Source organism: Rhipicephalus sanguineus, chromosome 7, assembly GCF_013339695.2.
Source record: "Rhipicephalus sanguineus isolate Rsan-2018 chromosome 7, BIME_Rsan_1.4, whole genome shotgun sequence".
NCBI lineage: Eukaryota > Metazoa > Arthropoda > Arachnida > Ixodida > Ixodidae > Rhipicephalus > Rhipicephalus sanguineus.
This window is the reverse complement of record NC_051182.1, coordinates 126,484,469-126,510,540: the sequence shown is the minus strand read 5'-3', so window position 1 is coordinate 126,510,540 and position 26,072 is coordinate 126,484,469. Positions and strand designations below refer to the sequence as shown.

The 26,072-nt window shown below is 47.1% G+C and overlaps 2 protein-coding genes across 2 annotated transcripts; both read right to left on the bottom strand.

The window, feature by feature from the left end:
• Positions 1-667: 667 nt before the first annotated feature.
• Positions 668-14,508, bottom strand: LOC119398988 (uncharacterized). Its single transcript, XM_049417489.1, has 5 exons — positions 14,347-14,508; positions 10,668-10,755; positions 8,512-8,681; positions 7,396-7,475; positions 668-675 (listed from the first exon to the last, which is right to left on the bottom strand). Exons 1-5 carry the CDS (start codon positions 14,370-14,372, stop codon positions 668-670), a joined length of 372 nt encoding a protein of 123 aa, XP_049273446.1. The 5' UTR covers positions 14,373-14,508.
• A 953-nt stretch (positions 14,509-15,461) lies between these two features.
• Positions 15,462-25,778, bottom strand: LOC119398987 (uncharacterized). Its single transcript, XM_049417488.1, has 6 exons — positions 25,722-25,778; positions 24,879-24,881; positions 23,662-23,787; positions 18,719-18,837; positions 17,577-17,698; positions 15,462-15,632 (listed from the first exon to the last, which is right to left on the bottom strand). Exons 1-6 carry the CDS (start codon positions 25,776-25,778, stop codon positions 15,532-15,534), a joined length of 528 nt encoding a protein of 175 aa, XP_049273445.1. The 3' UTR covers positions 15,462-15,531.
• Between the last annotated feature and the right edge of the window lie 294 nt (positions 25,779-26,072).

Below are 26,072 nucleotides of genomic sequence, written 5' to 3'. Positions count from 1 at the left end.
GACGAAGCAAACTCATCCCGAACCCAAGAGCGTTTATCGCCGTGTCAGTCAGCGCTGTCATTTACAACCACCAACAAATGACGTCACGAAGTGCTGGGGAGCTATTCTCGAACTGTCTGTTTAGTGGACTGAGCTCGACGAGCAGGGCGACCCCTGTTTCCGGCTGTTTCCGCAACGTCATTTTGAAGTGAGGGAGGTTCCACAACTCGCGGCACAAATGAGAGGAAGAGAATGCGCTTCAATGCGGCCAACGCAGCCTCTAGTGGCAGCGCGAATCCCGGAGCCCGTGCATTAACTCCGATTCTGTGATCGCGTTAGCCCTCAAATTAGGTTTAACGCGACCTCCCGTGCAACGCACCTGCGCGATTAAGTCATGGCTTGCGGGTTTTTTCGGCTACTAAACGCGCTCTGACGACGTCAGGCCGAAGCGGACGTGTCCATTCGATGGACAGTTCCAGAATAGCTTCCCAGGGAGCACTTCATCATGTCGCCCTCGTTGTGCCTTTTCTGCTTACGCTGCAAAAAAAAATTTCGTGTCGCTCTGACAGGCGACGAAACGACCCCGAAAATTGTGCGGAATTTCGCTTTATTGAATACAAGGTATACGCGCCCTACGAGACGGTAATCAGAAACGGCGAAGTAGCGTCGTGGTTCACCCCTTCTGCGATCAGCAAGCTGCATGGAGGGAAAAAAAACGCAAAACCACAGCAGTTATAACGGAAAGAACAAGCGAAATGATCAGGTAACCGTTACACGTTTTCAAGGTTAGCGCACCCTTGTCTGAAGCACAAGCACACCTATATTTTCATGGCAGATAGATTACCATTGAAATGCGCGCCAGAGACGCGTCGTTTACTTGGTGATACTTTCACGCAGCATGAATTGCGTTTGCGGCAGCGCGAAGGAACGTTATATCTGGGTGCACTCGTGGTGGCGTCCATTCCACCGTGTCCACACAAAGTCTTTACACACCCTCCGCCGAGTTCTACTGCGAACCGAAACTCAGAGGTGCGTTTCTCGGCCAGAACGAGGTGTGCTGGCACATGTTGACTCAGGTGTGTGCCCGTGCTGTACGTTTCAAATTTTTACCACAAGAAAGACTCTCCCAATGAACTAAAGTTTACATTTGCCAAAAGAACACTGAAGCTTGGTCCGCCTTTTTCGCGCACACACACACAGACACACAAATAGAGGCGAACCTAATCCTTAATTGATTCAGGAGTCTTGTAGTGGCGCCGTCAAGTCGGCATTTGCATGCCCTCGTGTATTCCTTGGTTCAACATTGCATTTCGTCGCGCAGCCGAAGCGAATCCCAGAGGCCACGTAGAAAGAAGCGCGTGGTTCAGATCTGCTGCGACAGGTGCCGCAACTATCCCCAGCTGCTCCCAAGAATCTGCCCCTTCAAGGAACTCGTTTAATGAATCTACATTAATTATCCTGACAGGGAATTGGCCCCTAAGTAAACTTATGCTACGATATCATATGTATCTAACATAGAACCATCGATTTCATACCGCCTTCGTTTTTTACAGGGTGTTTCTGAATATTCAGAAAAACAGAAGTAAGTGTTCTACCGGAAGTGTTTTAGAAACAAGAGTGCTCGTGCCACAAAGAGCGCGGCGCAAAGCCACGTGCTTACCCTGCCGGAGATATCGAAAGGAAGCGGGCGCCCGTTGATGTCCACGGCTGATGGACGTCGGCTGAGGCCGTAGATGACGATGCTGGAAAGCGTCGTGTTGACCGCGCATGGGGTGCAGTGACCGGTTAGTGCACCCTGCAGGGCGTAAGAGGGCCGCCGCATAACAGCAGTTAAAAGAACCGACGCTTTGTGATTTCACCCACACGCCGTGTTAGGTTAGCGACTATAGGTTTTTGCGCAGCAAAACGCGTAAACGCGGCTTTGATTCCGAATTTCAATCAGAGCGACATGAAAAAAGAAAGTAACATCGCTGTATAGGAGTGCGCGTTAAAGAACACCAGGTGAAAAAAAAAAAAAACGAATCCTGTGTCTCCGCTTACAGAGTGCCTCATAATCACTCCCCGTTTCTGGCGCGCAAAACACCGGAATTTCATTTTTACCATTCATTTGGCTCGCGTGGATGGTGGACAACGTGTACGGAAAGAAAACATTCAGAGCCATTTTCACTATTCTAACGATGAAGCCAGCGGCTGCCACTGCACGTTCTGCGACAGCCGCATCATGTCGTTTTAACGCGACGGCGTTAATGAGCTCGTTTCGCAGAAATTCCGGTGTCGGCGGTGTCGGTGGCGGCGTCTTTGTTTGTAAGCAGAGAAACAGCGTTGTCCGTAAGCGAGAATTCGAGGTAGAGGCAAATAACGAGATCAAAAATATTCGGTTCAAGTAGAACAGGGGATTCGAAGCTTCGACCCCTCGCTACGTGGCGCTATGCGTTTAGCCGCTCTAGAAGTCACTAGAAAAATTTCAGAGTATCGCATCTGTTTTCCGTGCGCCGCCGCCGACGCGATTGGCTTACTAGCATCACGTGACCTCTCGCCGTCATATCCCTTCCAAGCGCTTTGGGTGCAGGCGCGTTGATAGCGTTGAATGCAGAGCGCGGCCTGACATTTAGCAGTACCACGGTCCCTAGAAGTACTTCGTCGCTTTTTTAAACGCGTCATGCACGTGCCAGAGAGTAGCTCACCAGTAACCGAACGTTGCTGGTGAGCTACACCGGGAATTTCGTATATTTTTGCATTCCGTGTGGGAAACATTATCGTCAAAGAGCGTCGTTGTACGTGGCTGCATAGTTGGCCACGGAATGAAATATCCCCCCTCGAAGAACACTCTTTTCTGCAGTGAACTACACAGACTTTGCTGGAAAAGCTCTCATGCAACAGGATACTTCACCTTTTCGGTTCGCTTTGTTCAGCGATACTGAAAACTACATACTACATACCTTTCTATTTGCTCGGCTGTTTTATCTCGATCTGTTGAACAGATTGCGCATGCATTTCGAGTTATAAGCGTGTCACGCACGAGAGCGAAATCAAAGACTTATTAAAATAATAACTGTTTACTGTATACCTTGAAGGCAATTGTCGCATGATCATTTGCCACTGCGCAAAACTGAAGCGTGGAACTGTGTTGATAAACTTGGTATAAGGCAATGTTTTAAGCGCATTTTATTTAAAAAAAATGTTGCTAATGCTGCATTGCGCCGAACGTACCCTTACAATACTGTTTAGTGGGTGAAAATGGTCACAGCAAAAAAAAAAAAAAAATTCTCTTATTCTCCCACGCATTGAGGGAATCGATTTCATGCGAGCCCTAGATCTATATACATACTGTGTTGCAGTAGCATGCGCGTTAAAAATGTTCGGGATGTGCTATTTCCGATCAAGATAACATAAAGCACTGCGCCGAGGAAGTTTTAACAAGAGTGCATTACGAAAAAAAAATGTTGAAATTAAAAGCAGTGGAGAAACCGAACCCCAGCTGTTTACGCGCTGGCAACGCAAAAAAATAATACTTTGTCAGAACACAGCAAAATATTTGCAAATGCACTGCAACGTTTGGAATATTAAGGAGGCAAAAAAATAGGAAATGAACAACTGAGTAGTGACGTCAATCATTTTTGATGGCCTATTTTCTACGTATCTGTTAGGAAATGACAACGTATTCACAAAATAAGATGCACCTTACCTAGCGCACGCCGATTCACCCGTGCGTTCAGCTGCTGGCGTTCCGAACCGAGACAAGTACTTCACTCACAACTTCCACTTACAGTACACACACCACTTCTATTACAGATAACACCCAGCTGAACAGCAAGCATGGTGCGCAAGTAAGGTATGCGTCAGCGATCAGTCGAAGGACGCAATGCTGAATGTTCGCGATGTTCGATAATGTTCTCGAATGCGCTATGAAGTGAACCTGAACTCAACATTCACCAAGTGTCGAAGTAAATGACATCTCGCACTGTCATTACGCTAATGCAACTATACAGCTCCGGACCTTGCGAACACACCCGGCCGTGAAACGAAAAGAGACCGATGAAGCCACGAAGAGAGTTCGCAAGCACAACGCAACATTCGCCGCATGTTTCATTAGCTACACCGCTTACCGCGCAGTCGATTCATGACTGTCGATGACTCGAAATCGCTCCCGATATCCTTTTGAAGAAACGCACACACACACATATTGCAGTTACGCCGAGCGCAACAAGGCATCGAGGCGAAAAGATCGGTCACTTCTCACCACACGCTACCAACGCGCCGGAAGGTCCGGAAGGGAAATGGCCGCCGCTGCCCAATGTTGCCCGCGTGTAGCCTACCTTTGCGGTACTCTGAAATTTTCCAGTGACTCTAAGCCGCTCGGCCACCACGCATACATCCTCTAACATAACAACGGCGAGCTATTTATATATACCATTTAGCGTTCTTTGTACGCACATCTCGGAGGTTATTCAGTTACTTGGTTATCACCCGCGAGATGGCGCAAAGGGCCCACGGGGCGTCCTTTTCAACGGCATCGACCCGACGCGCGTAAGTGTTTCGTCGCGCCGCATGCGTGGATATTGTAGCCGGAGGCCGTCCAAACTTTGGCTTTCCTTGAGGCACGGTTTGGGCCTCCACCGACAAGCAAAGCCATGGGCTAGCGATTGGGAAGGCGATACGAACACGGTACGATTACGCTATCGCGTAAAAGAGATATCGGCGGTGGCGAGGGGTCGAAGGGGACCTGTGGCGAGGGGCACCGAATATTGTTATTCTACGCGTCGTTTTGTCCGCGGACGCGATCCGGCCGAACCTAGCCATATGGAGATTCACTATAAAAGGTAAAATAGCAAAGTTAGGGGGATTGATACTGCGCCAGGGGTTAACGTGGATCTTCTTTTGCCTGAGTTGCCGAATCTGGCTTCGAAAAAACTACTTGTAAACAATGCATGGTTTTAGAGATCGCGATTAACCTAAAACTACTGCGGCTCGTGCAATTTCCGGCGCACGCAAGAACCAAGTTTTCTTTTCACATTAGACAATTTCTTCCCTTGAAACGCCAGTACACTATAATTACACCTGGTTTATTCATGGACGTCTCGCTTTTTCGGTGTCAGTATAAAAAGTGTCCGGCGCTCTGTGAGAATGCGGTAATGGCTCGGAGCACCATTACGTCATGTTCACTATGAGCGCCGTTTGTCCTTCGCCTGGCCTTTCTTACTTGTACAAGAGAAAACGTGAACACAAAAATTAACGACGGTTAGGTGGCAAAAGACTATGTACCACGTGGGCAAACCATCGGACCACTACGTAGATAACCAAATTAAACAAACGAATGCGCAAAGAAGGAATACTATAGCTATAAGCCCCGATTAAGAACTGAAAAGGAAGTCTTACACATAAGAAACATTGGAACAGCTCCGCACTAGTGGTGCGAAGATTGAGGAAACAGCGGTTCTGGTGTCCTTCCCCTCTTTCTTTCTATCTTCCTCACCCTGACATCAATAAACTTCAATAAGTACGAACTTGTTTCCACAGATCACTTTACTGCAAAACCTGGAATGCGCCACCAAGTCACACATCGAGGCATAAAGAAGGCGACTGCGTGGCGCTTAAGGCGATCGAGAGGCGGCTAACGTATTAAAATTATCTTGCTTTCCTCATAATTATCGTACCGATTGAGACTTATCAAGCACGATCATGATGAAGTTATTTTTGCACCAGAAATCTTACCTTAACGTAGAAGATGTGGAAGAGAGAATAACTCCGGGTAGCCAAGGCTTCCAGTTCTGCAAGGGGAATCGTACTAACTGTTAGCGGCTCCGCTATCATGTATTTGCTTCGCTTCTGCTATCATCTATGAGCGTTAACTGAATATTTTCTGTAAATAAAGTGCACATGCGTTGTGCATGATTGATGAACTTTGGTTAAAGCAATTCCATTACTTTTCAAATGTGTTATTAATGTAATGTAATCGGCCAGCTGTAATTTGTAATGTAATTCAATTACACTTAAGATAATGTTAGAAAAGTAATTAGCAGCTGAATTACTATTTAGGAGTAATTTTGTCATCTCTGTGGATAAGCATCGCTATTTTGCCCGTGTCAGTGGCTGGCCTGTGTCACTGGGGGGAAGGGGGGGGGGGACCACAACCAACGCCGCGCATCTTCGCTGTTCTCAATATTTTGCCAGCATCACTGTTGCCAGAGCCAGGGTCGTGAAGCCGTGAAGGTGCAGATGAAAAGCATCGCAACGTACGGTGAACGAATGACGGACCTTAACGGGATTTTGAATACGCTCCGCCTCCTCTGCACGTTTGCCCTGCAGAGGAGGTGGAGCGTATTCCAGAACTGTGGCGCCATATGCTCTCGGTCTCTCCGCTCCCCAGTAACACGGATACGCACACGCACGAAAGCAGACGACAAGCACGGGCTCGGACGCTTGAAAGACAACACGGCTCCCGACCTGGTGTATCCTACGTGGACATAGCAGGCTCTTCGCCCAAGGGATTTTACACGGCTTCTCTAGTTCACCGGGAAAAAACACGCCAATGGGCTCTCCTTCCGAGCACAAATTTCAGAGCGAGCTGAGGAAGTAGCGATAGCGCTTGCTGCCGCGGATCCCAATTCGAAAGTCATCATCACGGAATCCCGTAAAGCATGCGCTCATTACTTGGCAGGGGAGATATCCCCCTTAGCAGGCCGAATTCCAAAACGGGCTGCCATTGATGCGACCCTGAAACGCATTATATGGGTTCCTGGCCATCAGGGCTTACGAGGTAATGAGGCCCCTGACGCGGCCGCCCGAGCGCTTACCCACCGGGCTCCTCACCCTGGCTCTCATGACTCGCAAGTCAATACACCGCTGATGCGGTTCAAAGAAATTCTCGCTTATTATCGCGACACTCACCGCCTTATCCCTCCTCCTGCAAAGGGGCTGAGTAAGGCGGATGCGCGAACTCTAAGACGCCTGCAGACAGGTACTACTCTGTCCTGCAATATTAAAGCACTACGATCCGAACACGGATCAGCGGTGCCCACACTGTGGGGAGACCTGTGATACCTTCCACATGGTGTGGGCATGTACTAAAAATCTTCACCTGTCCCCTTCCCCTTCACGAGAGGCATGGAAGAGCACCCTCCTCAACTGCTCCTCACTGGAGTCGCAACGGGCTCTGGAGCGACGAGCGCGAGACGGGGCCTCGTCATGCGGTGTCCCGGACTAGGGACGCCCGACCATGTAGCGGGGTCATGCTTTGGCCCCCAAACTCTTTCTTTTTTATTTTTACAATAAATGTTTTTTCACCGTGTATAAGGTTGCATAGCGTCGATAGGATCTTACTTCTATTTCCTATTTCGACATCTGCATCAAATGTGAAGCAAAAATACTGTCTGTTTCCCATATTTCCTTCTTTACAAGTTGCTAAAGCGCGCATACCTGGCTCCTTCGGCGGCAGCTGGAACAAGTCGCCAGCAGCCTGTTCGTCGTTGTCCAGAAATACCTGGAGCCGAATCCCTCTGGAAACAGAGTTGGATCGTAAAATCTTCCTTGTCTGTTAAAAGCAGAGTAGCGACCCACGCAACTATAATAGCAAATGTAAATTTGCCCAGCCCATCGGCGAATAAGGTGCCGGTCACTGCATTTAGACCCCCACTAAGATATACAACATTATACAACATTAGCTGTTGAGGTTGAACATTGCATATGTTGTTACATTTGTAATAGCGCAAGTGGTGTGTACTGTGTATACTGGTGTACACTGGTGTAAGCTGGTGTACTGCTGTACTGGTGTACACTGCTGTACACCGGTATGCATAGTATAAACACCAGCAACCAGGTTGGGGCACAGCAAAGAAGTAAGCACGTCGCGTTAATTCCTCGGTGACGATGGTGTCTGAAAAATAGAAGAGACCTGTCTGTGCGCTCGTAGCGAAACTTTTCTTATGAGTACTATTTCTTGCAAAATTACATCCTTATATTTCGGTTTTATTGCAATATTCTTTTTCCAAACGCATACGGAAAATGTGCTTGAAGCAATTTGTATTCGACTCCAGCCTAAGCTAGCGCCATGCTAAGATGCGATGACGCTAACTTGCAAAACAAGTTCAATGACAGCGTTAGTGTTCAAGCTCTTTCTTCAGACATGGCCGCTAGGGTGATGTAGAAAACAAGAATGTTAGAATGACAAACATGGTTTGTTAAGATCGAGATGACCACTTTCTAGAGTCAATATCCAGTGCTGAAACCGTCTCCCTCCTCGCTCTCTTCTCACCGACAATATTACGAACAATTAAGGAAAATTACGCTGCAGTTAAGGTGCGTTACTCTCGTATATTTTTTAGCATTTTATTTCTATATTACGAACTTTAGCGACATTCCTAGCTAATACTGTGTAAAAAAAAAGAGTTCTCACTGATCATGCATTTGGTCCCGCTTTTTTTTTTTTTGTCAATCGCCAACGCGGAGAGCAGCACGACAATGTTACTTGATAATATTCGACAATTCATAACAGCAGCCTTCGAACGTCGAGCTGCGAAGGTAAGGCACACATACCCTGTTATCGCTAAAGGCACGATGCTGCCTGCTCGTGCGAAGAAAGGTGTCAAAGAGTGCTTCGATTCCGGCACGAAGAATTCTTGGCCGAGGCTTTGGATTCGGTGGCCTCTGCGTGGCTCGTACCAGACGCCCCTCGGGAAATAGACTTTCAGGAGCTTCGAGGATGCCTGCAAGCGTGTATCGTAATCTTGAGAACGGAGTGCGAACTGTGAAGTTTGTCCCCGCTCCAAAAATAATGAGATATCTATCTATCTGTTTTATCTGTCATTTCTTCATCCTTCCGTCTGTTCTGCTTCGCCTTGCCCCCTGCTCTCCGCGGTGGTCTATAGTGGTTATGGTGCTCGACTGCTGACCCGAAGGTCGCGGGATCAAATCCCGGCCACGGCGGCCGCATTTCGATGGAGGCAAGTGCCACAGACCCGTATGCTTAGATTTAGGTGCAAGTTAAAGAACCCCACGTGCTCGAAACTTCCGGAGCCCGCCGCAACGGCGTCTCTCATTATCCTATAGAGGTTTTGGGACGCAAAGCCTTCAACAATTATCTTTCCTTCACCCTTCACCAGCCCTAGCCGTCCTAAGAAGCACAGATTACATGATACCGGCAAACTTCGCTGACGCTTTAGGAAGGTAACAGAATATCGTGACCAAGGTAAATCTATCTCGCGCACACATACGAATCCTTACAGCTGAAGCACGAACAGTTTATCACGTTTCCACTGTTCTTGTAAAGAACAGCTCGAGTGAGGTCAAGAAAAGCTGGAAGTTTCATTAAACTCCAGTGACAGCACAAGAGGAGGAACATCAGAATGCTCGATGTTTTCGGTAAACGTCATTGTCTACGAACGCCGTTTCTCTATTTTGAACTTCTATACATATGTATCAGTTCTTAGATGAAAAGAGACTGACTTCCTCACATTATCGGAAATGTATATGATAATGATAGATAGAATTTTTTATTAGGCAAAGGGAGGACCGAAGGCCACTGATGAGGAGCTTGGGGGAGGGTTGGTAGGCACACACTAAATCACGCCCGCCAAGGCGCTACTAACTCCGAAGTGAGCTAATCTGACAAGCTGATGAGGGTATTCGAGTATGTCCTTCTGTACTGCTTCCAAATCGGGATGCACAAAAATGGCGCTGTTCCTTCGGTGAGGATGTAAGGTAGGACAACATAAAATGAGGTGCTCCATGTTGGCTATGCATGAAGAGTGGCAAAAGGTACACATGCGGGCGGCGGAGGTGTCTATGCTCCTCTTCCGGTCAGCAAGAGTCTGCCATTGATGAATTATGTTGGGGGTAGTGATTGTCTTTGCTAGCACTTTGTTAATAAATATTTCCTGGGATCGGCTGAGGGCGAGGTTTTTAAAAATACGAGGAGGGGTGTCATCTTTGAGTTTCTCCCGGTTAGTGTACTTGAGGAAGCATCGCAGTCGTGCCATTTCGGAATGAGAGCTCGGTGGCAAATAAACTTCAGAGGCTTGCTTAATACATTCTATCAAATACAGAAGATACAGCCGACATGTGACAAACGACTGAAACTACTTGCCATCACCGAGACACGTGTACCACAGCCTCTTGTTTTCCCAGCGAGCTTTGGTAAACACTCCTACAGCAAAGAGATTACCATAATTGTCTTTAGGCGCACATTGTATTTCATTACAATGTCTTCAGGTGTCTTTAAATGGTCATGGTCCGAAATACATCGTCTTTCATTACAATGTCTTCAGATGCCTTTAAATGGTCATGGTCCGAAAGAACAACTCAAAATGACACCATCCCCTTGATCTCGATATGCTGCTGAAACGTCGAGATAGTACCCGCATTGATGTTTTAAACTGCGTGACGAAGACAAAACGTAAGAACACAGAGCACGCACAAACACGTACCGTATTTACTCGAATCTAGGCCGCCCTCGTTTGTAGGCCGACCCCCGAAATTCGCAAGGCCAGAAAAAAAAAACTTAATCATGGTACTCGAATCTAAGCCGACCCTCCCCCCACTTTCGCACATCATCTTTTCGAAAAAAAAAACACATCGGATTAGATTCGAGTACATACGGTATTTTCTTATGTGTTGTCTTCTTCACGCACTTCTAAACTTGTTTGCTGAAATGTATGAACCAACTAGTCCAACAACATCTGCCGAGCACTTACGCGCAACTTCGTTCCTGGGACAACTAATAGATGTGGTCCATACATAAATTGTCTTGTATAGGCATGGACGTTGTTGTCGATTGGAAACCTGCAACGAACATGAGAACAGCGGCAAGCAAGCGTTAACGAAGATGATTTGTTTATATGTAACTAGCATGGTGCAGTTTGGACTAAGCACGTTAAGTGTCCAGTGGACTGACTGTGAAAACACATGTAGACTTTCCTCGCCTTGATATCGGTTCACACATGCAATAGCGATGATACAAGGCATTATGCAGAATTAGGTACAACTCGTATGGCACTTTAGAAGTAGGGGTGCGCGAATATTTGAAAATTTTGAATAACAAATCGAATATCTTGCAATTCTATTCGGTTCTTGATTGGAATAATGCATATTAGGAATACGGAATATTTTTCGAATACTTTTCGAATAATAAGCGCTGGTGAAAAAACCTCAAGGGAACGAAACGTTGGATCAGAGGGAACTGAAGTGTCTTTTTTTTTAATCGTCTAATAAGTAAGATGCGTGCAGGTCAAGGTTTTACCGGACTATCGACGCTATATTGACCACAGGATGAAGGCGTTTTCATTTAAAACTCCAGTGTCACCGAAGCGACAGATTAATCGATTCACTATTATCATCATGGCATTCACGTTGATGGTGACACATAAATATTGTTTAGTATTTATATACCAGTTTTATTTCAGAGATGTTGACAAAGTGCCACTTTGAATACTGTAGTTAGTGCTGAATTTCAACATGCAATTACAACACATTTGTAAGACTCTATTTGCTTCTGTATAAAACCTTGCCTCGCGCAGGCCGGGTGTTTTTTTTTTCTTTTTTCTTTTCGGATTAAAATAATTGCAATGTTTCTTTATTAATGCTAATGAATATTTGTTTTAGAAAATGTTGTGGAATTTTGGAACTGTTTCAGAAAGGATTACATTGCCATTCTTCGGTTACTTTTACAATGACAGCCTTACTATTCGAAAACTATTCAAATAGTATTTGATTTGGTTTCATCGTTATTCTATAGGTATTCAATTCGGTTCAAAAATTCACTATTTGCACACCCCTATTTATAAGTCACCCATCAGGAAAGCTTTGATTCTTACATTCTAGATCAACGCGCGTGTTTTTCTCAATGGGCTCATGACACACAGCGCCAGACATCGGAATGTAGATCGATCACTAAGGAATACGTCAATTAACAGTTAACCTTTTTTTAAATTACCAATGTGCTTGATTACTAACAAACGCGGATAATTGGGCAAAATATACTCATTCGCTAGAAACATGCTGTTGACAATTACCAGGTTCTAAAGACACACCCTTAAAATATGTGGCTTAAAATAGTAGTGCACCGCGAGTTCGTGAAGCGATTTACGGGCAATCCCTTTGGCTTGAATTGCGCACATTTACAAAACCCTCTGGTCAGCGGCATTTACCATCCGCTGTGTCCACAGTGCTATATTAGTTCTCAGATAGCTCAGCTATCAGAAGAGGTTGCTGACGCGCCGTCCAGGTCAGTCATCTGGACGCCTGGAGATGTGGCCTTATAGAGCTCAACGTGGGTAGAGTGTACTAGAACTGCTTTCTAGTACACTCTAACGTGACTGTGTTGACATCAACCACTTCCACACCGGCTAAGTAGTCATAGGCACTGCGCAAATATATATGCCCTCTTATTTCTAAATATCCAACAACGCTGAAACTACTGCTACGAAAACACATTTAAGCTTCGTGTTATGAGCGATTCGCATGAGTCAGGGATCAGCCTTTTCAGTGGCACCAGCAACGAATGACACTCTTCCGGTCCAGCACTGACTTCCGTTTCGGCAAATATTAAAGAAAAAACGTGTTTTAAACAATACAACTTGTATAAAACCTATGGCTATGATTCAAGCTGAGTGTTATATTGGATGCATATGATATCGCAGCATAAGGTTATGTAAGATAATGGCCAACTAATACTCAGGTTAATTAATGAAAATTAATTGAATGAGTTCAGTCAAAGGGATACTAAAGAGCAAAACGACTCTTCTTATATTAGTAAAGTACTCTTTCACGATACCAAGAACACCACGCTTGCTGCGAGAAGACGCTTAGTAAGCGAGAAAACGCGCCATAATAAAATGTGGGTGGCGACGCCACCTTGAAGTTTCCGCACCATTCGCCATGGCGTCACATATTTTGCGGCGCCTACTAGGGACTACGTAGTTTCTAATCGGCAAAAATGAAGTACATTGTCCTCTGAGGGGGCCGTAGACTTATCCTACCAAGTTTGGGGTAATTTTGTTCAGCCAATGGCGCCAAAATACGATAAATACTTTGAAACCTGTGACGTCACTTGGGGAGATTTCGACACGAAATATAAAGATGGAACTTTGAACTTAATTTTTTCCTCTATTAATAAACCTATGGATGGCGAAATTACCGACATCAGAGTTCTCATAGCACTATTTATCGATCTAGGCTGATTCATTGTTTCTCTTTAGTGTCCCTTTAAAGAGCAGACGGCTTTCTTGCGAGCAGCTGGGAGTGTTACGCCACCTTGCGTAGCAGATCTCAACCACGCTCACCTTTCTACGTGGTTTCTGAGATCCGTTCGTTAGTGCGACGAAAAAAAAAAAAAAAACTTGGAGGGCGTTTGAGTTTTGCCTTCAGGAGTACTAGAACACGATGGCGTAATCAGGCCCTGTTTGCATCTCCTGCTCAGTCGCTAGCCTTCCTCGATTCTCGATGGACACCTAAACCATTCCGCAGTGAAAGGAACGTCTGTGCAGCTTTAAATTAGCCCTTTCTAACAAAAGTTACTGTATATGCTACCTTCGTATACAGTAACTCAATTTCAAACTATCCTAGAATGCCTACTGCAAGTGTAGTTGGGAGGTGCCTACTACAACGTAATTATTCATTTTAAGAGCTGCCGAAGTACCCACTATGCGTCCGTAAGGCAACACGCGCGTTGCGCGGCTGCACATGTTGTTGTCGCGGTTGTTGATAATAATTAATTATGCAGGCGTGCATTGTACTTGATGGGCCTTTAAACCAACCACTCGTTGCGCAACTCACGCGTTTTGACGCCTGGTGTGATTCTACGATTCTGCTACGTAATATTACATGTGTTAATAACACACTTCGCACTACGCAACATTCGTATAGCGTTTTCTTTTGTTTTGTTTTTTTTTGTTTTTTGAAGCATTTTTGAGCACCAGCGTGTCCTTGAGGTATAGCACACATTTGCCACGCAGAGATCCTGGGTTCGATTCCTACTCAAACCGAAGATTTTTTTTTATTATTTCTTTATTTGCATCTATCTTGAATTTTCGCTCACGGACAACGCTGATTCTTTGCTCACAACTTAACTCTATCGTATTAATACTGTTATCCCAAAGAATACACCAGGGGGCACGAATACCCAGGTGCGAGTGCTCCTACCATTCTCCCATGTGATTAGGTTCGCCTCCAATTCTTTCATTTTGTTTTCTTTAATGTCTGCGACTTGTTGTATTTATTACCAAGAACCCTTCCTAACGAATGCACAGAAAATGCGTGTTCTTTCCTCGTAATGTTTGGGATTAGCGAGCTCAACGTTTCTTGCGCCACTGTTTGTGGCTCTGCATCGGACAACGGGGATTCTGCGTATAACATCATCTGTTTTCGATTACTCACTCGAAGAACAATGGTCGCGCTAGCATGGCCCCCGTCTTGTGGCTCTGGTACAGGGCGGTCAAGGTGTACGGCAGGAGGCTGGCACGAAGCTTTGCCGCCAAGGAAGCCGCCTCTTTTAACTTCGATTGGTACTTAGCCGTTGCGGAGACATTCCGAGGCTGCGTGACACAAGATAGGCTCGATTACACCGATGCAAACTGGTTCTGTTCTTGTTTTTTCTATTGAAAGGACGAATAGGAGAGGTTGGCGCCTTTATGATGTCACCTGCTACTTGTTGTAGCTTACGAAACAAAATAAATACAAAATAGCCACAAAATGAGCCACGCAACATGACACCATATGTCTAGCCAGGCACGGTGTCGGTACGGGCTAGTTCGTATTCTATTAGAAATCTGACTGCAACGCATGTTAAGACAACCGACAGACAAACCGACGAAGGCGAGCGCTAACTTCCAAATTAAACTTATCGCAAGGCTTTATTGAGTATTGTCGTTTTTTATCATAGGTGTATATGTCCTATATGCTTATTCTCAGAATGAAATTTCAGTTGGAAGTCAGCGCTCGTCTTCGTCGGTCTGCCTGTCTGTTGTCCTCACATGCGCAGCAGTCACATTTGTAGTCACATTTGATTAAACCAAGTAAGCTTGGGCTAATCCATTTAGGGTTGCGAAAGTACGGGAGACGGCGCAGAATTTTTGAAGGAACACACGATGTCGTAACGACACGAAAGCACCAAACACAAGAAAAATATGGGTTCAGTCAACGCGACTTTCTGGTCGGAGGTCAGTTTGAATAGGTACGCACCATCGCCTTGCTGTTATTGCATATTCATGGCTACTTTGGAGGTCCGCTAGGCGATGGTTGACAGCTTCGACGTGTAGGGCCAAGCTACGCTGAGAAACGACGCTTACTTGCAGCACTTAGAAACTTGCGAAATAATTGTGTACCTCCACTAGGTGCGCTCCCTTTATTGCGCCCTTGTCAAATTCCACTGCAACTGAAGTTAGTACACCAATCTATAGAAAGCGCAGTCTCTCATTATTAGAAAGGTTTTAAGATATCTCTACCGTTCACACCTCCAGCGCTCCCGTTCCCAAGCAAATACGAACCTGCTTGTCAGGATGGGCGATTTCACCGAAGTACATGCGACGACGCACTGGAAAATATACGGTCAGGTGGGCCAGTCTACTGCAAGCGCGGAGCGCCCCGGCATCGACCACATCGCGCAGGCTGCAAGCGGCCGTCCCGTAAGGCAGGCATGCCCATGATGTTGTGCAGCAGCATATCTGAGCGGAAACGCGTTCAGATTTATTATTTATTCATTCCATACCGTAGGCCTATACTCTTCATGTATATTGCCTGAACTTATTATGTATGCTAGCAGATCTCGTTACATCCTCCGTACACCCTGATAGAACCCCTGCCAACGGGGTTAGCCGTATTGTAGATAGTTGAATACAGGAGAGCATCGGACGCGTTATCCGAATGTTGTAGGTAACGTTCCTACCTGCGGCAAGTTGATTGTTCCTCCACTTTAATTAATTTCCCTTTATGTCAGAATTACTGCACTATAGCTAAAACATACAAGTAATGTGCCCCATACTTTCTTTAGCTTCGTCGTCTATTGGCTTAATCAGGTTGTCTCAAACAAAAGAAACAAGCCCTCGATCGTGAATACAGGAGAGGGTGCGCACGAAGTGCAGAGGATTTCATGGTGACGAGGAACAAAGAAAAAGTCATAGTACATTGTGAGCATATACAGGCGACGACGACAACAACGAGAGATATTATCACACTGGCCACATTGCTGAGGAGCAGAAGAACATCTCTCCGCCGAGGTACTGGCCATGCCAAGTCAAAACCCGTATTCCAGAACGTTGATTCACTCGACACACGTCCTCGCCGCATGACAAATTGATAGCGGTGCCGACCCATAACTGAAGCGGTAGTTGTTTTACTACACGTGCTACCACTAGGAGCCGAGCTGAGCGTTTTTGTTTGTTTGTTTGTTTGTTTGTTTGTTTGTTTGTTTGTTTGTTTGTTTGTTTGTTTGTTTGTTTTATACAGAGAGTGTCATCACCATAGGCGTGCGCAGAATTCACCAAGTGGAAAGTTTTATGGAGCTCTCGACCTCGCTGCGGCCACCGGCTTGTCAAGTCCGAAAGAAAACAAAGTTCCCAATGGGCGCAAAAATGAAAATGAAGCAATGACGTGCTTCTCTGAACAGTCTGCCTTTGGTCCCCGGCTTCCCGGGGCTGGAAAGTACACATTTCTTGGAACGCAACATCGGGGGTCTTCGGCCACCATTAAGGCGCATTCACACCTGCAACTGTAGCAACTGTCGCGCGACCATTTGCGACGGGCGACCGTTGTTCACACCTGCGTGCGGCTTTATACTCGTCGCCACGCAGAATTCACGTCTGCTCGATATGGCTTTCACTGCCATTTCCCCGTAAAATAGGCTGACGTCCTGCTCCTGCCTATGTGATAATTTCAGAGCATTGTGACTGCAGTCGCGCAGCTGAGAAATCGAGCACCAAGCGACTGAGCCAAAGCAGTCGCACTGCGACCAAAGATTCCGTTTGCGATCACTCTCCAACTAACGTGACCGCTCGACCGGTGCTAGTCGCGGGTGTGAACTAGCCTACAGCGTCAAAAATTTGGCGGTCATAACTCTGCACTTTAAACAATGACCGTACAGGTCCAGATAAGTGGAGCTATGGAGCAAACTTAGCGCATCCTCTCACCCCCCCACCCCCTTGCACCTCTGTGCGTAAGCCTACGGCCATCACACCCGCTCGCCGAAGGCTGTCACGCAGTTCAACAAGTCACCAGCAATCTCGGAGAAGCCATCGCAATGGCACAAGTGTACGAAGTTGCCGATGTGAGGGTGACCACGTCGCAATCGTTTAACAAAATCGTTCAGCGACTGCTTCCCCGATGCCTGAGCCCGAATTCATAAAAACATTTCAGGCGATAATATTTCCTAGGAGAAACCTTCAGCCATTACCGACGCTGGACATATCGTTAGCGATGATGACCGGCCAGTGCAAGGAGCATTTACAAAAGAGAAGCTTTGGATGAAACTGATCCGGAGACACGGGTTCAGCACCGTTACGCGTGCAGGTGATTGACAGTACGCTGCCTATCGACTAACAGCCGATCTAGCTATCACGTTAGACTTCAGTAAAACTATCGGACGTGCAAGCAGACTGCGATAACTTCCTCACCTTGCACACTTCTTTTGTAAGGATTCCGCTCGGGGTTCCAGTAGCCGCTCCAGCGTCCTGCTCCTGGGAACGTACTTCGCACCAGAAGCTGAGCTAGCACACCGGAGTTCTTGGAAATGGACCTGAGGCCGGAGAGCAAGTGACGTGCACGTTTACTCAAGGGAAAGACAAGAAGAAGCAGTCGGGAAGTAGAGTTAGCAAAAGGATTCGTTTGACAAAGCCACGGCCGTTTAGCGAGGTACACATGATGACGAAAGAAAGTGATGTCCGCGCGGCGACGTCAAGAAACGTGCCGAACTGACCCCGTCCCGTTATCGCGTGGCTTTATATGTCGACTGTATAACGGGCCTTTCTCCGAGCCGTATAGCAAGGCGTAATGGTTGCTGTGGAAGTGAGGCCCAAGATAACCCGCAATGTGAGGTATGCAATTTTTTTCGTTTGCTCTATGAAAAATACGTGAAAAATAACGGATTTGTACGTCATGCTCAGAAGATCCTCTTTAGGCCTGTCTTGTTGTAGGCGGAAGGCAGCAATACTGTTACGGTTGAAGTAAGGTGATTATGGCAGAACAGCGCACAATACGGGACAGTGAAGCACACGAGACACAGCGCTGAAAGAACCCTTGTGCAGTGCATTGAACTAAGGTCAGCTTTGTTTATTTACGGATGAGCTCATGCAGTGGCATGCAGTGATGGCGTTCACAGGCCGAACAAGCTAACCTCTCCATCTTCTTCATCCGGCATAGTTCATGTTTAACTCAAGTTCGCCATTGCTGCCTTGACGATCATTTTCTGGTCTGGTTCTTCATGAGTCACAAAGGAAAAGGCTGACGATCGTCTCGATACGTTATCTGACTCTATTCAGGCGGTGTACACGTTTTCCTCGCTTTGGGCCCACTTAGGAAGTTACGTGGCCTCGGAGACCCGCTTCGGCAGTGCGAACTATCACGAGGTGAACCCAAGGAATACACGAGGACACACGAACGCCGAAGTGCGAGAGCCACTATCGAACGCATCGGTCAAGGTAATTAGAGCCTCCCGGCAGTAAGAACCAGTCTCAAAGGCGCTAGCGTTCTAGTGCTTCATTTGTGGACGAATACACGAGATGTTCTCGCGCGCGTAGATAGAGTCCTTGTTCCTAACCTGTACATTGTCTTTGCCAGAATCGTTTCGTAGGCGTTCCGGAGGTTCGAGTATGTGCTGACGTTGAGCATGTGGGCGCTTGCGTTGCCGTCGATGACACACTCGGGACGCTGAAGTACCTGAGAGGAGACAAAGATTTTTTAGTACTTGAGGGTGCGGTATTGTGTGCTGCACGCTATATTTTGCACAAAACAAAATATGACACTGCGGAGAGAAACAATAAGCGAACAGAGATGCTCGTGGCCATAGAGTTTCCGAATAATACACAAGTAGGAAATGTGGCGCTAGTGTCAAGGGGAGCTGCAACGCACGGTGCTTCAGCGAGCATGGGAATGATGCGTAGTACACGGATTTGTCTGAGCTTCGTTCTTTCGGCTTCGTTTGGTTCCGTGCTGCCTGCAGCCGCTTTGCCGCAAGACGAAGTTCAGCAAACCTTCGGCAGGTCCACTCCACCACCTAGACCTTTTTAGGGTCGCCGATTCAGACTCATGAAGTTCACAATGATCCATTCTTTATCAGAAACTAAAGCCAAAACAGAACAATAAACACACAAGTGCGTTCGAAGCCGCAAACACGAAGATTAGGCAAATCCGTGTACTATCCATCATTCTCATGGTGCCTAAACGATCGCAGCGCCAGAGTTCCCTCTAGTCAATATTGTAGGAAACTCTATGCTCGTGGCAGCTTTACAAGCCTCAAAACACGCGTGAAGCGAATGGAGCACCAACTGCAGAAGCAGTCTAATTATTTCAAATTCAAACGCTGCAACATAGCACACCTCAACAAATAAGGCATGGGGGTCAGAAAAAAGCGAGCTGTAGTACGGGTAAATGCACTCGCCTTGAAGAGACGAATAATCCTTGAACAGTCGCTGGAGGCAATGTTTCGACAAGTGATCTTGTAATCTCCAGTTGCTTCCTTGAAGGAAGACTTGTCGAAAACTTTGGCTCCATCTACACCACCTGTTCAAGGATATTTCATTTCTTCGAGCCTCCGTCTTGTACTGAGCTTCGGCCTCGTTTCGCTTTGAGGACGTGCATATCCTCCGAGCGGCTGAAGACTTCGTCGCATGAAATAAAAGGGTAGAGTGAATGGCATTTGCAGTGAGTGCTGATATTTGTGGGATGAGTAAGAAATGACCTAACACTGCCAGCCGGTGGCTGTCACGTGTTACGTGGTGCAATGTATTCAAGCGGGAAACGGAGAAAAACACTGGCTTTTGAGGTTCGCACTGCGTTTGTCGGAAGGTGACGTTCGCCACACGGTCTATCATGTGCAAAAAGAAATGATATTCGCAGAAGCAGCGATCTCGGCTACGTGCACCGCAGAGCTTTCCTCGCCAGACGCGAGCTCCGATGTCGAGGTAAATAATCGGGTATTTTACAATACGGCCGGCGCCGCGAGGCGACGGCAGTTTCAAGACTACTTCATGAAGAAATGTGGACCGATAAGCTACTTCTAATAATAATTCCTGGGGTTATACGTGGCAAAACGGCGATATGTTGATGACGCGCGCCGTAGTGGAGGCTACGTAAATTTTGACCACCTGGTGCTCCTTAACGTGCACTGCATATTGCATAGTACATTGACCTCTAGCAATTTCGCCTCCATCCAAATGCGACCGCCGAGATGGGATCGAACCCGCGACTTTTGGGCCAGCTGCGGAGCACCGTAACCACAGCACCACCGAGGTAGACTTAAAGCTATTTCTAAAAAGGATTGTTCTTTCCGCAATGCACCCACACGAAGCTGGGCAAGCTTGCATGGATTGTTTCCGGACCGTGTTTTAAAGCTCGTCGATCGGTCAAACACGGTAAGCGCGTCACTGCTGTCACACTGAGAGCTCCATTGAACATTGCTCTACACCAAATGAAGCAATACAGAGCAAAATCAACCTCCATGTCTATACTCCATCTCACCGCTACCGTTCAGCACTACCAAGGCTACGGGGTGTAACCAAGCCACCCACTTGCACAGCAAAACATAGTTCCAGATATATTTGCCTTACAATTGGCAGGGTTGAGACATTTGCGCTTGCTTGGCACGTGTTACGTCACATCGATAATTGCTGCGTCTGTAACCGCCGGCAACTGCGGTTACAAATCAACATGGCAGCACCCATGCAGACGCGACCGTCCGCTTCGACCCGAACTTGCGCTTGCTGTACGCCCACTGCGCTGGAAGCAGCAAATAAATGGTGAAATGAGCCATCGCTTTGTGCAATCTCACGCTGAGGACAAAGCATGAGGCACATTTTGCCGTTATTTGAGAGATCAGCTGCTTGTTTAGTCACGCCTGCTAAGCATAGCGCGCCGAGAAATTGATAACGGTTCAAGAAATTAGCGCAATATAGTCGCGAATACATTGCTGTCGAAGCGTCAGCATATTCATCTGAAGCAAATACAAGTGTCAGTTCGTAACTTACGGGTCACACAGCGCACGATGACGACTCGATAAATTCGAAGCGGAGGGCACCAGATGCGATGGAAGCAGCCATTTTTTTTTTTCGGCGATGCCGTGTGTTCGCTTTACTCGCCCTGCGCGGGCGAGCAGACGCCAGGGAGACGCTGAGCAGATCGCGACGCGGATGTGGAGGGGCTAATCGCCCTTCCTATTGGCTAAGGGGCCCTGTAGCCTTCACAGTGCTGAAGGGAACTTTTGAGATGGAGTATGGGCACCCTGTTGACAAAATTTGTGGCTCGCATGGCTTCAGTATTATGCCACCGTTATCGCTAACCAGAGCAGTTTCTAATGTAGAACAGTCAATTAATATTTAAATGCATTCGCCTACGGCTTATAATTTTAATATGTACTGATGGGCTAATAGGTGAGCCATGATATTTGATGAAGCCGCGCACAAAAGGGCAAATTCACGCACACAAAATTTTATGTGTGCGTGAATTTGTCCTTTTGTGCGCAGCATTCATCAAATGTCGCTTATAATAACTTGTAATTTTTTGTTGTTCAGTGATTGCGATGATTGTATAACAATGTACTTCGTTGTGAAAAATGCACTGTTTTGTTGTGTTCAGTAATATTCCGTTACGTAATCATGTCTTCATGATGCGATGTGTTGCAATTTCATTGAAAGCGAAAGTTTTATTTTATCCATTTTTTAGTTATGGACATATGGTGTTGTCCCTTTGCGAGACATTGCAGGGCTGGGCACAGACGATGCTTACGCATCAGACGTGACGAAGTACAAATCAGCATGCATTGTAAGACTGAACTGCGTGAATAACCAATCAAATGAAAAAAGCGTGTTACATATATACGCGTATAACAAAACAACATTGCATTGGAAAACATATTGCATCTGTTAAGCGGTTTATTGGACGGGACTCGGCGACAATTCGCTATGGCGACAGTCCAGGCCAAAGCACGGGCTCCGAGAGCGAGCGGCGTTTACAAGAGGACGACCCACTAGGAGCCGCTGGAGAACGCAACCGTTTAACAGTACCAATTGCTTCACCACAATTACCCCGGGTACGAAAAGGGAGCCGTCCGGCGACCTAACAGCTCGTCACTATGAGTGGGTCATAGTAGGCCTTGAGGCGCTCCACGTTGACTATGTCGCGCCCTCGACGGCGCATGTCCGAAGCTGGTTCGGTGGGTTCGATCAAGTAGTTGACCGGGGATGTGCGCTCGACGACCCGGTATGGGCCTTCGTATTTCGGCAGCAGTTTTGAAGAGAGGCCACTTGCAGTGGTAGGGACCGAGAGCCATACGAGCGCTCCAGGGAGGAACGTGGGCTCAGAAGTGGTGGTGCCGTCGCGAATGCTCTTCTGCAGCTCTTGTTCCTGCGTCGTAAATGTCTTGGCAAGCTCGCGACACTCTTCAGCAAGCCTGGCTGTGTCAGAAATAGGCGCACACTCAGATGGATCCGGCTTGTATGGAAGTATCGTGTCGATGGTGTGCGACGGATGCCTTCCGTACAGTAAGAAGAAGGGTGAAAAACCAGTAGTGCTCTGAGAGGCGGTATTATAGGCGTACGTGACGAAGGGCAGAATGGCATCCCAATTGGTGTGATCAGCGGCGACGTACATTGACAGCATGTCGCCGAGCGTGCGGTTAAAGCGTTCAGTTAGGCCATTCGTCTGCGGGTGGTAAGCAGTAGTTTTGCGGTGAACAGCATGGCACTCTTTCAGAATGGCTTCCACGACTTCCGATAAGAAGACACGGCCTCGATCGCTGAGAAGCTCTTGGGGTGGACCGTGACGCAGTATGAATCTGTGTAGTAGGAAGGAGGCAACATCGCGCGCTGTAGCCGCTGGGAGGGCGGCGTCTTGAGGCATGGTAGCTGGTAGGGTACGGGATCGAAGCTCCAGAGGCATCGCATGGGAGCACAGCACTCTCCACCAATTTGTTAAGCGGTTTATTGGACGGGACTCGGCGACAATTCGCTATGGCGACAGTCCAGGCCAAAGCACGGGCTCCGAGAGCGAGCGGCGTTTACAAGAGGACGACCCACTAGGAGCCGCTGGAGAACGCAGCCGTTTAACAGTACCAATTGCTTCACCACACATCAAACGGTTATCCACGCGCATTTCTGCTTAAGGCCCGATACCTACGCTAGTTTTAATGGTATAATTACATAGGTAAATAATATTTAGGTATATAAATGAAATAACCATATATTCAGCGACAGGGCTGACTGGAATTTGCGCGTACGTATGCGATTCAAGCATGAATAACCGCTTATATTACTTTGGTCATTTGGGCTATGTGGTCGTAAATGAATGGCCCGTTGTATTTTATAACAAATTGATAGGCTTATGAAATGTATCCTTACCATCTTTATAGAAGAATGCGGAGCTATAGTTGCATTGAATACAATCAACAAATTAAGAATGCACAAGAGATAAGATCATGGCCTTCGAATGGAGGTATTTGAAGTCGAACTGCGTGAGTAACGGGAAAGTGTGAACGTAGCGAATACTCACTAGAGTGCCTTGGTAGTCGACGGCGTACTCCAATTCTTGGTCACTCAGCAACTCGTGAAAACTATAAGCACCCCTAGGATGTGCCAGGTCGTACAGCTGTGCAGGTTTACGCCCCTCCGCGTTCGTCTGTGAAATAAAAACTCACTTATCGCACCGTGTCGACCATCGCTACAAAGTCAGAATTCAAACAGGAAGCACTACCACTTTCAGACAAACCTTTTTACCCAACCATCTCGACAATGGAACCACCTTTCCAATGATATTGCTGCCATAGGTAACAAGAAATTCTTTCGCAAGATCGTAGCCTAACACTGCATAACCTGGGAAATATTGCTATGTTATATTCAGTCGTATCGCTTTCCAGTTTTTCAGCACAAATGAGCTAACACTCTATGTACAGGAATTAATGTCATGTTACCTTGTTTTTTTCTTTCGTATACGCACTTACGGTCTTTGAGGAAAGTATTAGCTAGCAACATTTTATATCTAGGTATTACTTATGCATTGACTTACTATACTACTGTGTTACTTATTATCATGCATTAATGCATTACAACCTAGCTGTTGTACATAATTTACGGTTTACCATTCCCCACTGTAATGCCCTCGGCCGTTGAGGGTGCAAAAGATTAATTAATTAATTAATATTCATAAGATAGAAACAGAAATAGGCACACTATGCAGACATAAGGCAGAAAGAGGCACACTATGCCATTTTGTAGATTGCTTTGCGCTACAAATTCACAAGCCTTAGAGCCCCTCGACACTGCTAACACTACCCATTAATACTGTTACGGGGACAATATTGTAACAATATGGCTACCGAGAGACGAGGTGAAGCAAAACGAAAAGCCGGAGAAGCTTACCGGCGCGCGCGTGTGTTGGTCAGCTATCTTTACCCTTGCTACGGTCGTTTCCTGTAAATACGTCTTGTATATACGCAAACAACCCCGTAACATATTGGTGGAGGTGCTTGGCACTACAGCAGGCAACGGAGCTCCGCAGCGGACGTCGCCATCCCCGCCGTTTATTTTCGTGCCACCCAAGAATCGCGGTACATTCTTCGGGACCGATGGCGTCGACGTTGAAGACTGGTTGGCCGTGTTGGAACGCGTGAGTGTACCTACCAGATGGTATTCCACACTTCAGCTGGCTAATGTGTTGTTCTGCTTGAGGGGCACGGCAAAGGTGTGATATGGAGATAACGAAGAACTCACCAGCTGAGACAAATGCAAAGAAAAGATACGACATGTATTTAGCAAACCCGCGAGCCGAAAGATCGCCCAAAAAAATGAATTTGCCTGCCACGCCCAATCTTCCACAGAATCCTAACTCTCCTACATTAACAACATGCTGGCTCTTTGCCGCAAGGCCGACAGTGACATGATGGAAGCCGAGAAGGTCGGGCACGTGCTGAAGGGGATTGCTGACGACGCATTCAATCTCCTCATGTGCAAGGGCTGTTCCAGAGGGGATGCGATCGTCAGGGAGTGTCGTGAGTTAAAAGCCGCCGCATTCTGCAGCCGTTTGCCAGACTCCCAAACAATGCTGCAACGTCGACGTGTGAAGGCCAGTCGGCAGCGCAACGTCCTCCACAGTCAGAACACCTGACACGAATCGTTCGTCGTGAAATGGAAGCGAAGGCGCCTATTCTATTCTATTCAGCATTCTATTCACCCAGCTCCGATGCCACCCCTGCTTCAGTTCCTCTCGTCCTAGCCATCGTTCGTGAGGAGCTTGAAGATATTGGAGTGCATTCCGTGTGTTCTGTCGCCACCCCCCAGATTCAGAGAACGCCCTTCTGCCATGTTCTGTCTAAACCGACGGTTTCCTCCACGTTATCGCAACCCAGCTGAGCAGATAACTACAGACGACCGCCCAACTATTTCACCTGCCGCCGCGTCGGACATGTTGCGCGTTACTGCCGCAACCCATGGTCCTCGGCACCTCGCGCAACGACCAGTATGACCTGTTCCGACGGTAACGTCCGTCACTATTCGCCGCTCCTGAGTCCAATAACGCCGAAAATTCTGTTAGGAACACGTGATACTGTCGCTCACCTTCGCCACGTGGACCCCAATCTGGTTCGCCGAGGACACGTCGTCTATCGTCCCCATAGCTTCTGGTCTTACCGTTTCGGAAAACTGAGAAATGCGGGCCCCGTAGGGGGTGCTGCATTGACTACTACTGCAGCTAAACCTCTCCCTGTGCCCAGCAGACGAAGTGTAATTAATTGAGCATCAAGTAGACGGCGTACCTGTCCAAACACTTGTCGACACTATAGCGCCGTTAAAACCAGGACTCATGCAAGGCACACTCTCTCTCTCACACACACACACGCTCGCACATACAAACACACACACACAAACACACAGGCGCGCGCGCGCTTGCACATTGGGCTAAACTTTCAA

What these genes read in the sequence shown, in the direction of transcription:
- LOC119398988 (XM_049417489.1), bottom strand. Translation starts at nt 14,372, where the DNA reads ATGCTAGCGCGACCATTGTTCTTCGA. An exon ending in TCCCAGGAACGAAGTTGCGC is followed by an intron (nt 8,682 to 10,667) that starts GTAAGTGCTCGG and finishes ACACGCTTGCAG; the next exon opens with GCATCCTCGAAGCTCCTGAA. An exon ending in GTGCCTTTAGCGATAACAGG is followed by an intron (nt 7,476 to 8,511) that starts GTATGTGTGCCT and finishes CTCTGTTTCCAG; the next exon opens with AGGGATTCGGCTCCAGGTAT.
- LOC119398987 (XM_049417488.1), bottom strand. Translation starts at nt 25,778, where the DNA reads ATGGGGACGATAGACGACGTGTCCTCGGCGAACCAGATTGGGGTCCAC. An exon ending in TCGACTACCAAGGCACTCTA is followed by an intron (nt 18,838 to 23,661) that starts GTGAGTATTCGC and finishes GTCTCCTCTCAG; the next exon opens with GTACTTCAGCGTCCCGAGTG. An exon ending in TTACAAAAGAAGTGTGCAAG is followed by an intron (nt 15,633 to 17,576) that starts GTGAGGAAGTTA and finishes GTTTCCGCTCAG; the next exon opens with ATATGCTGCTGCACAACATC.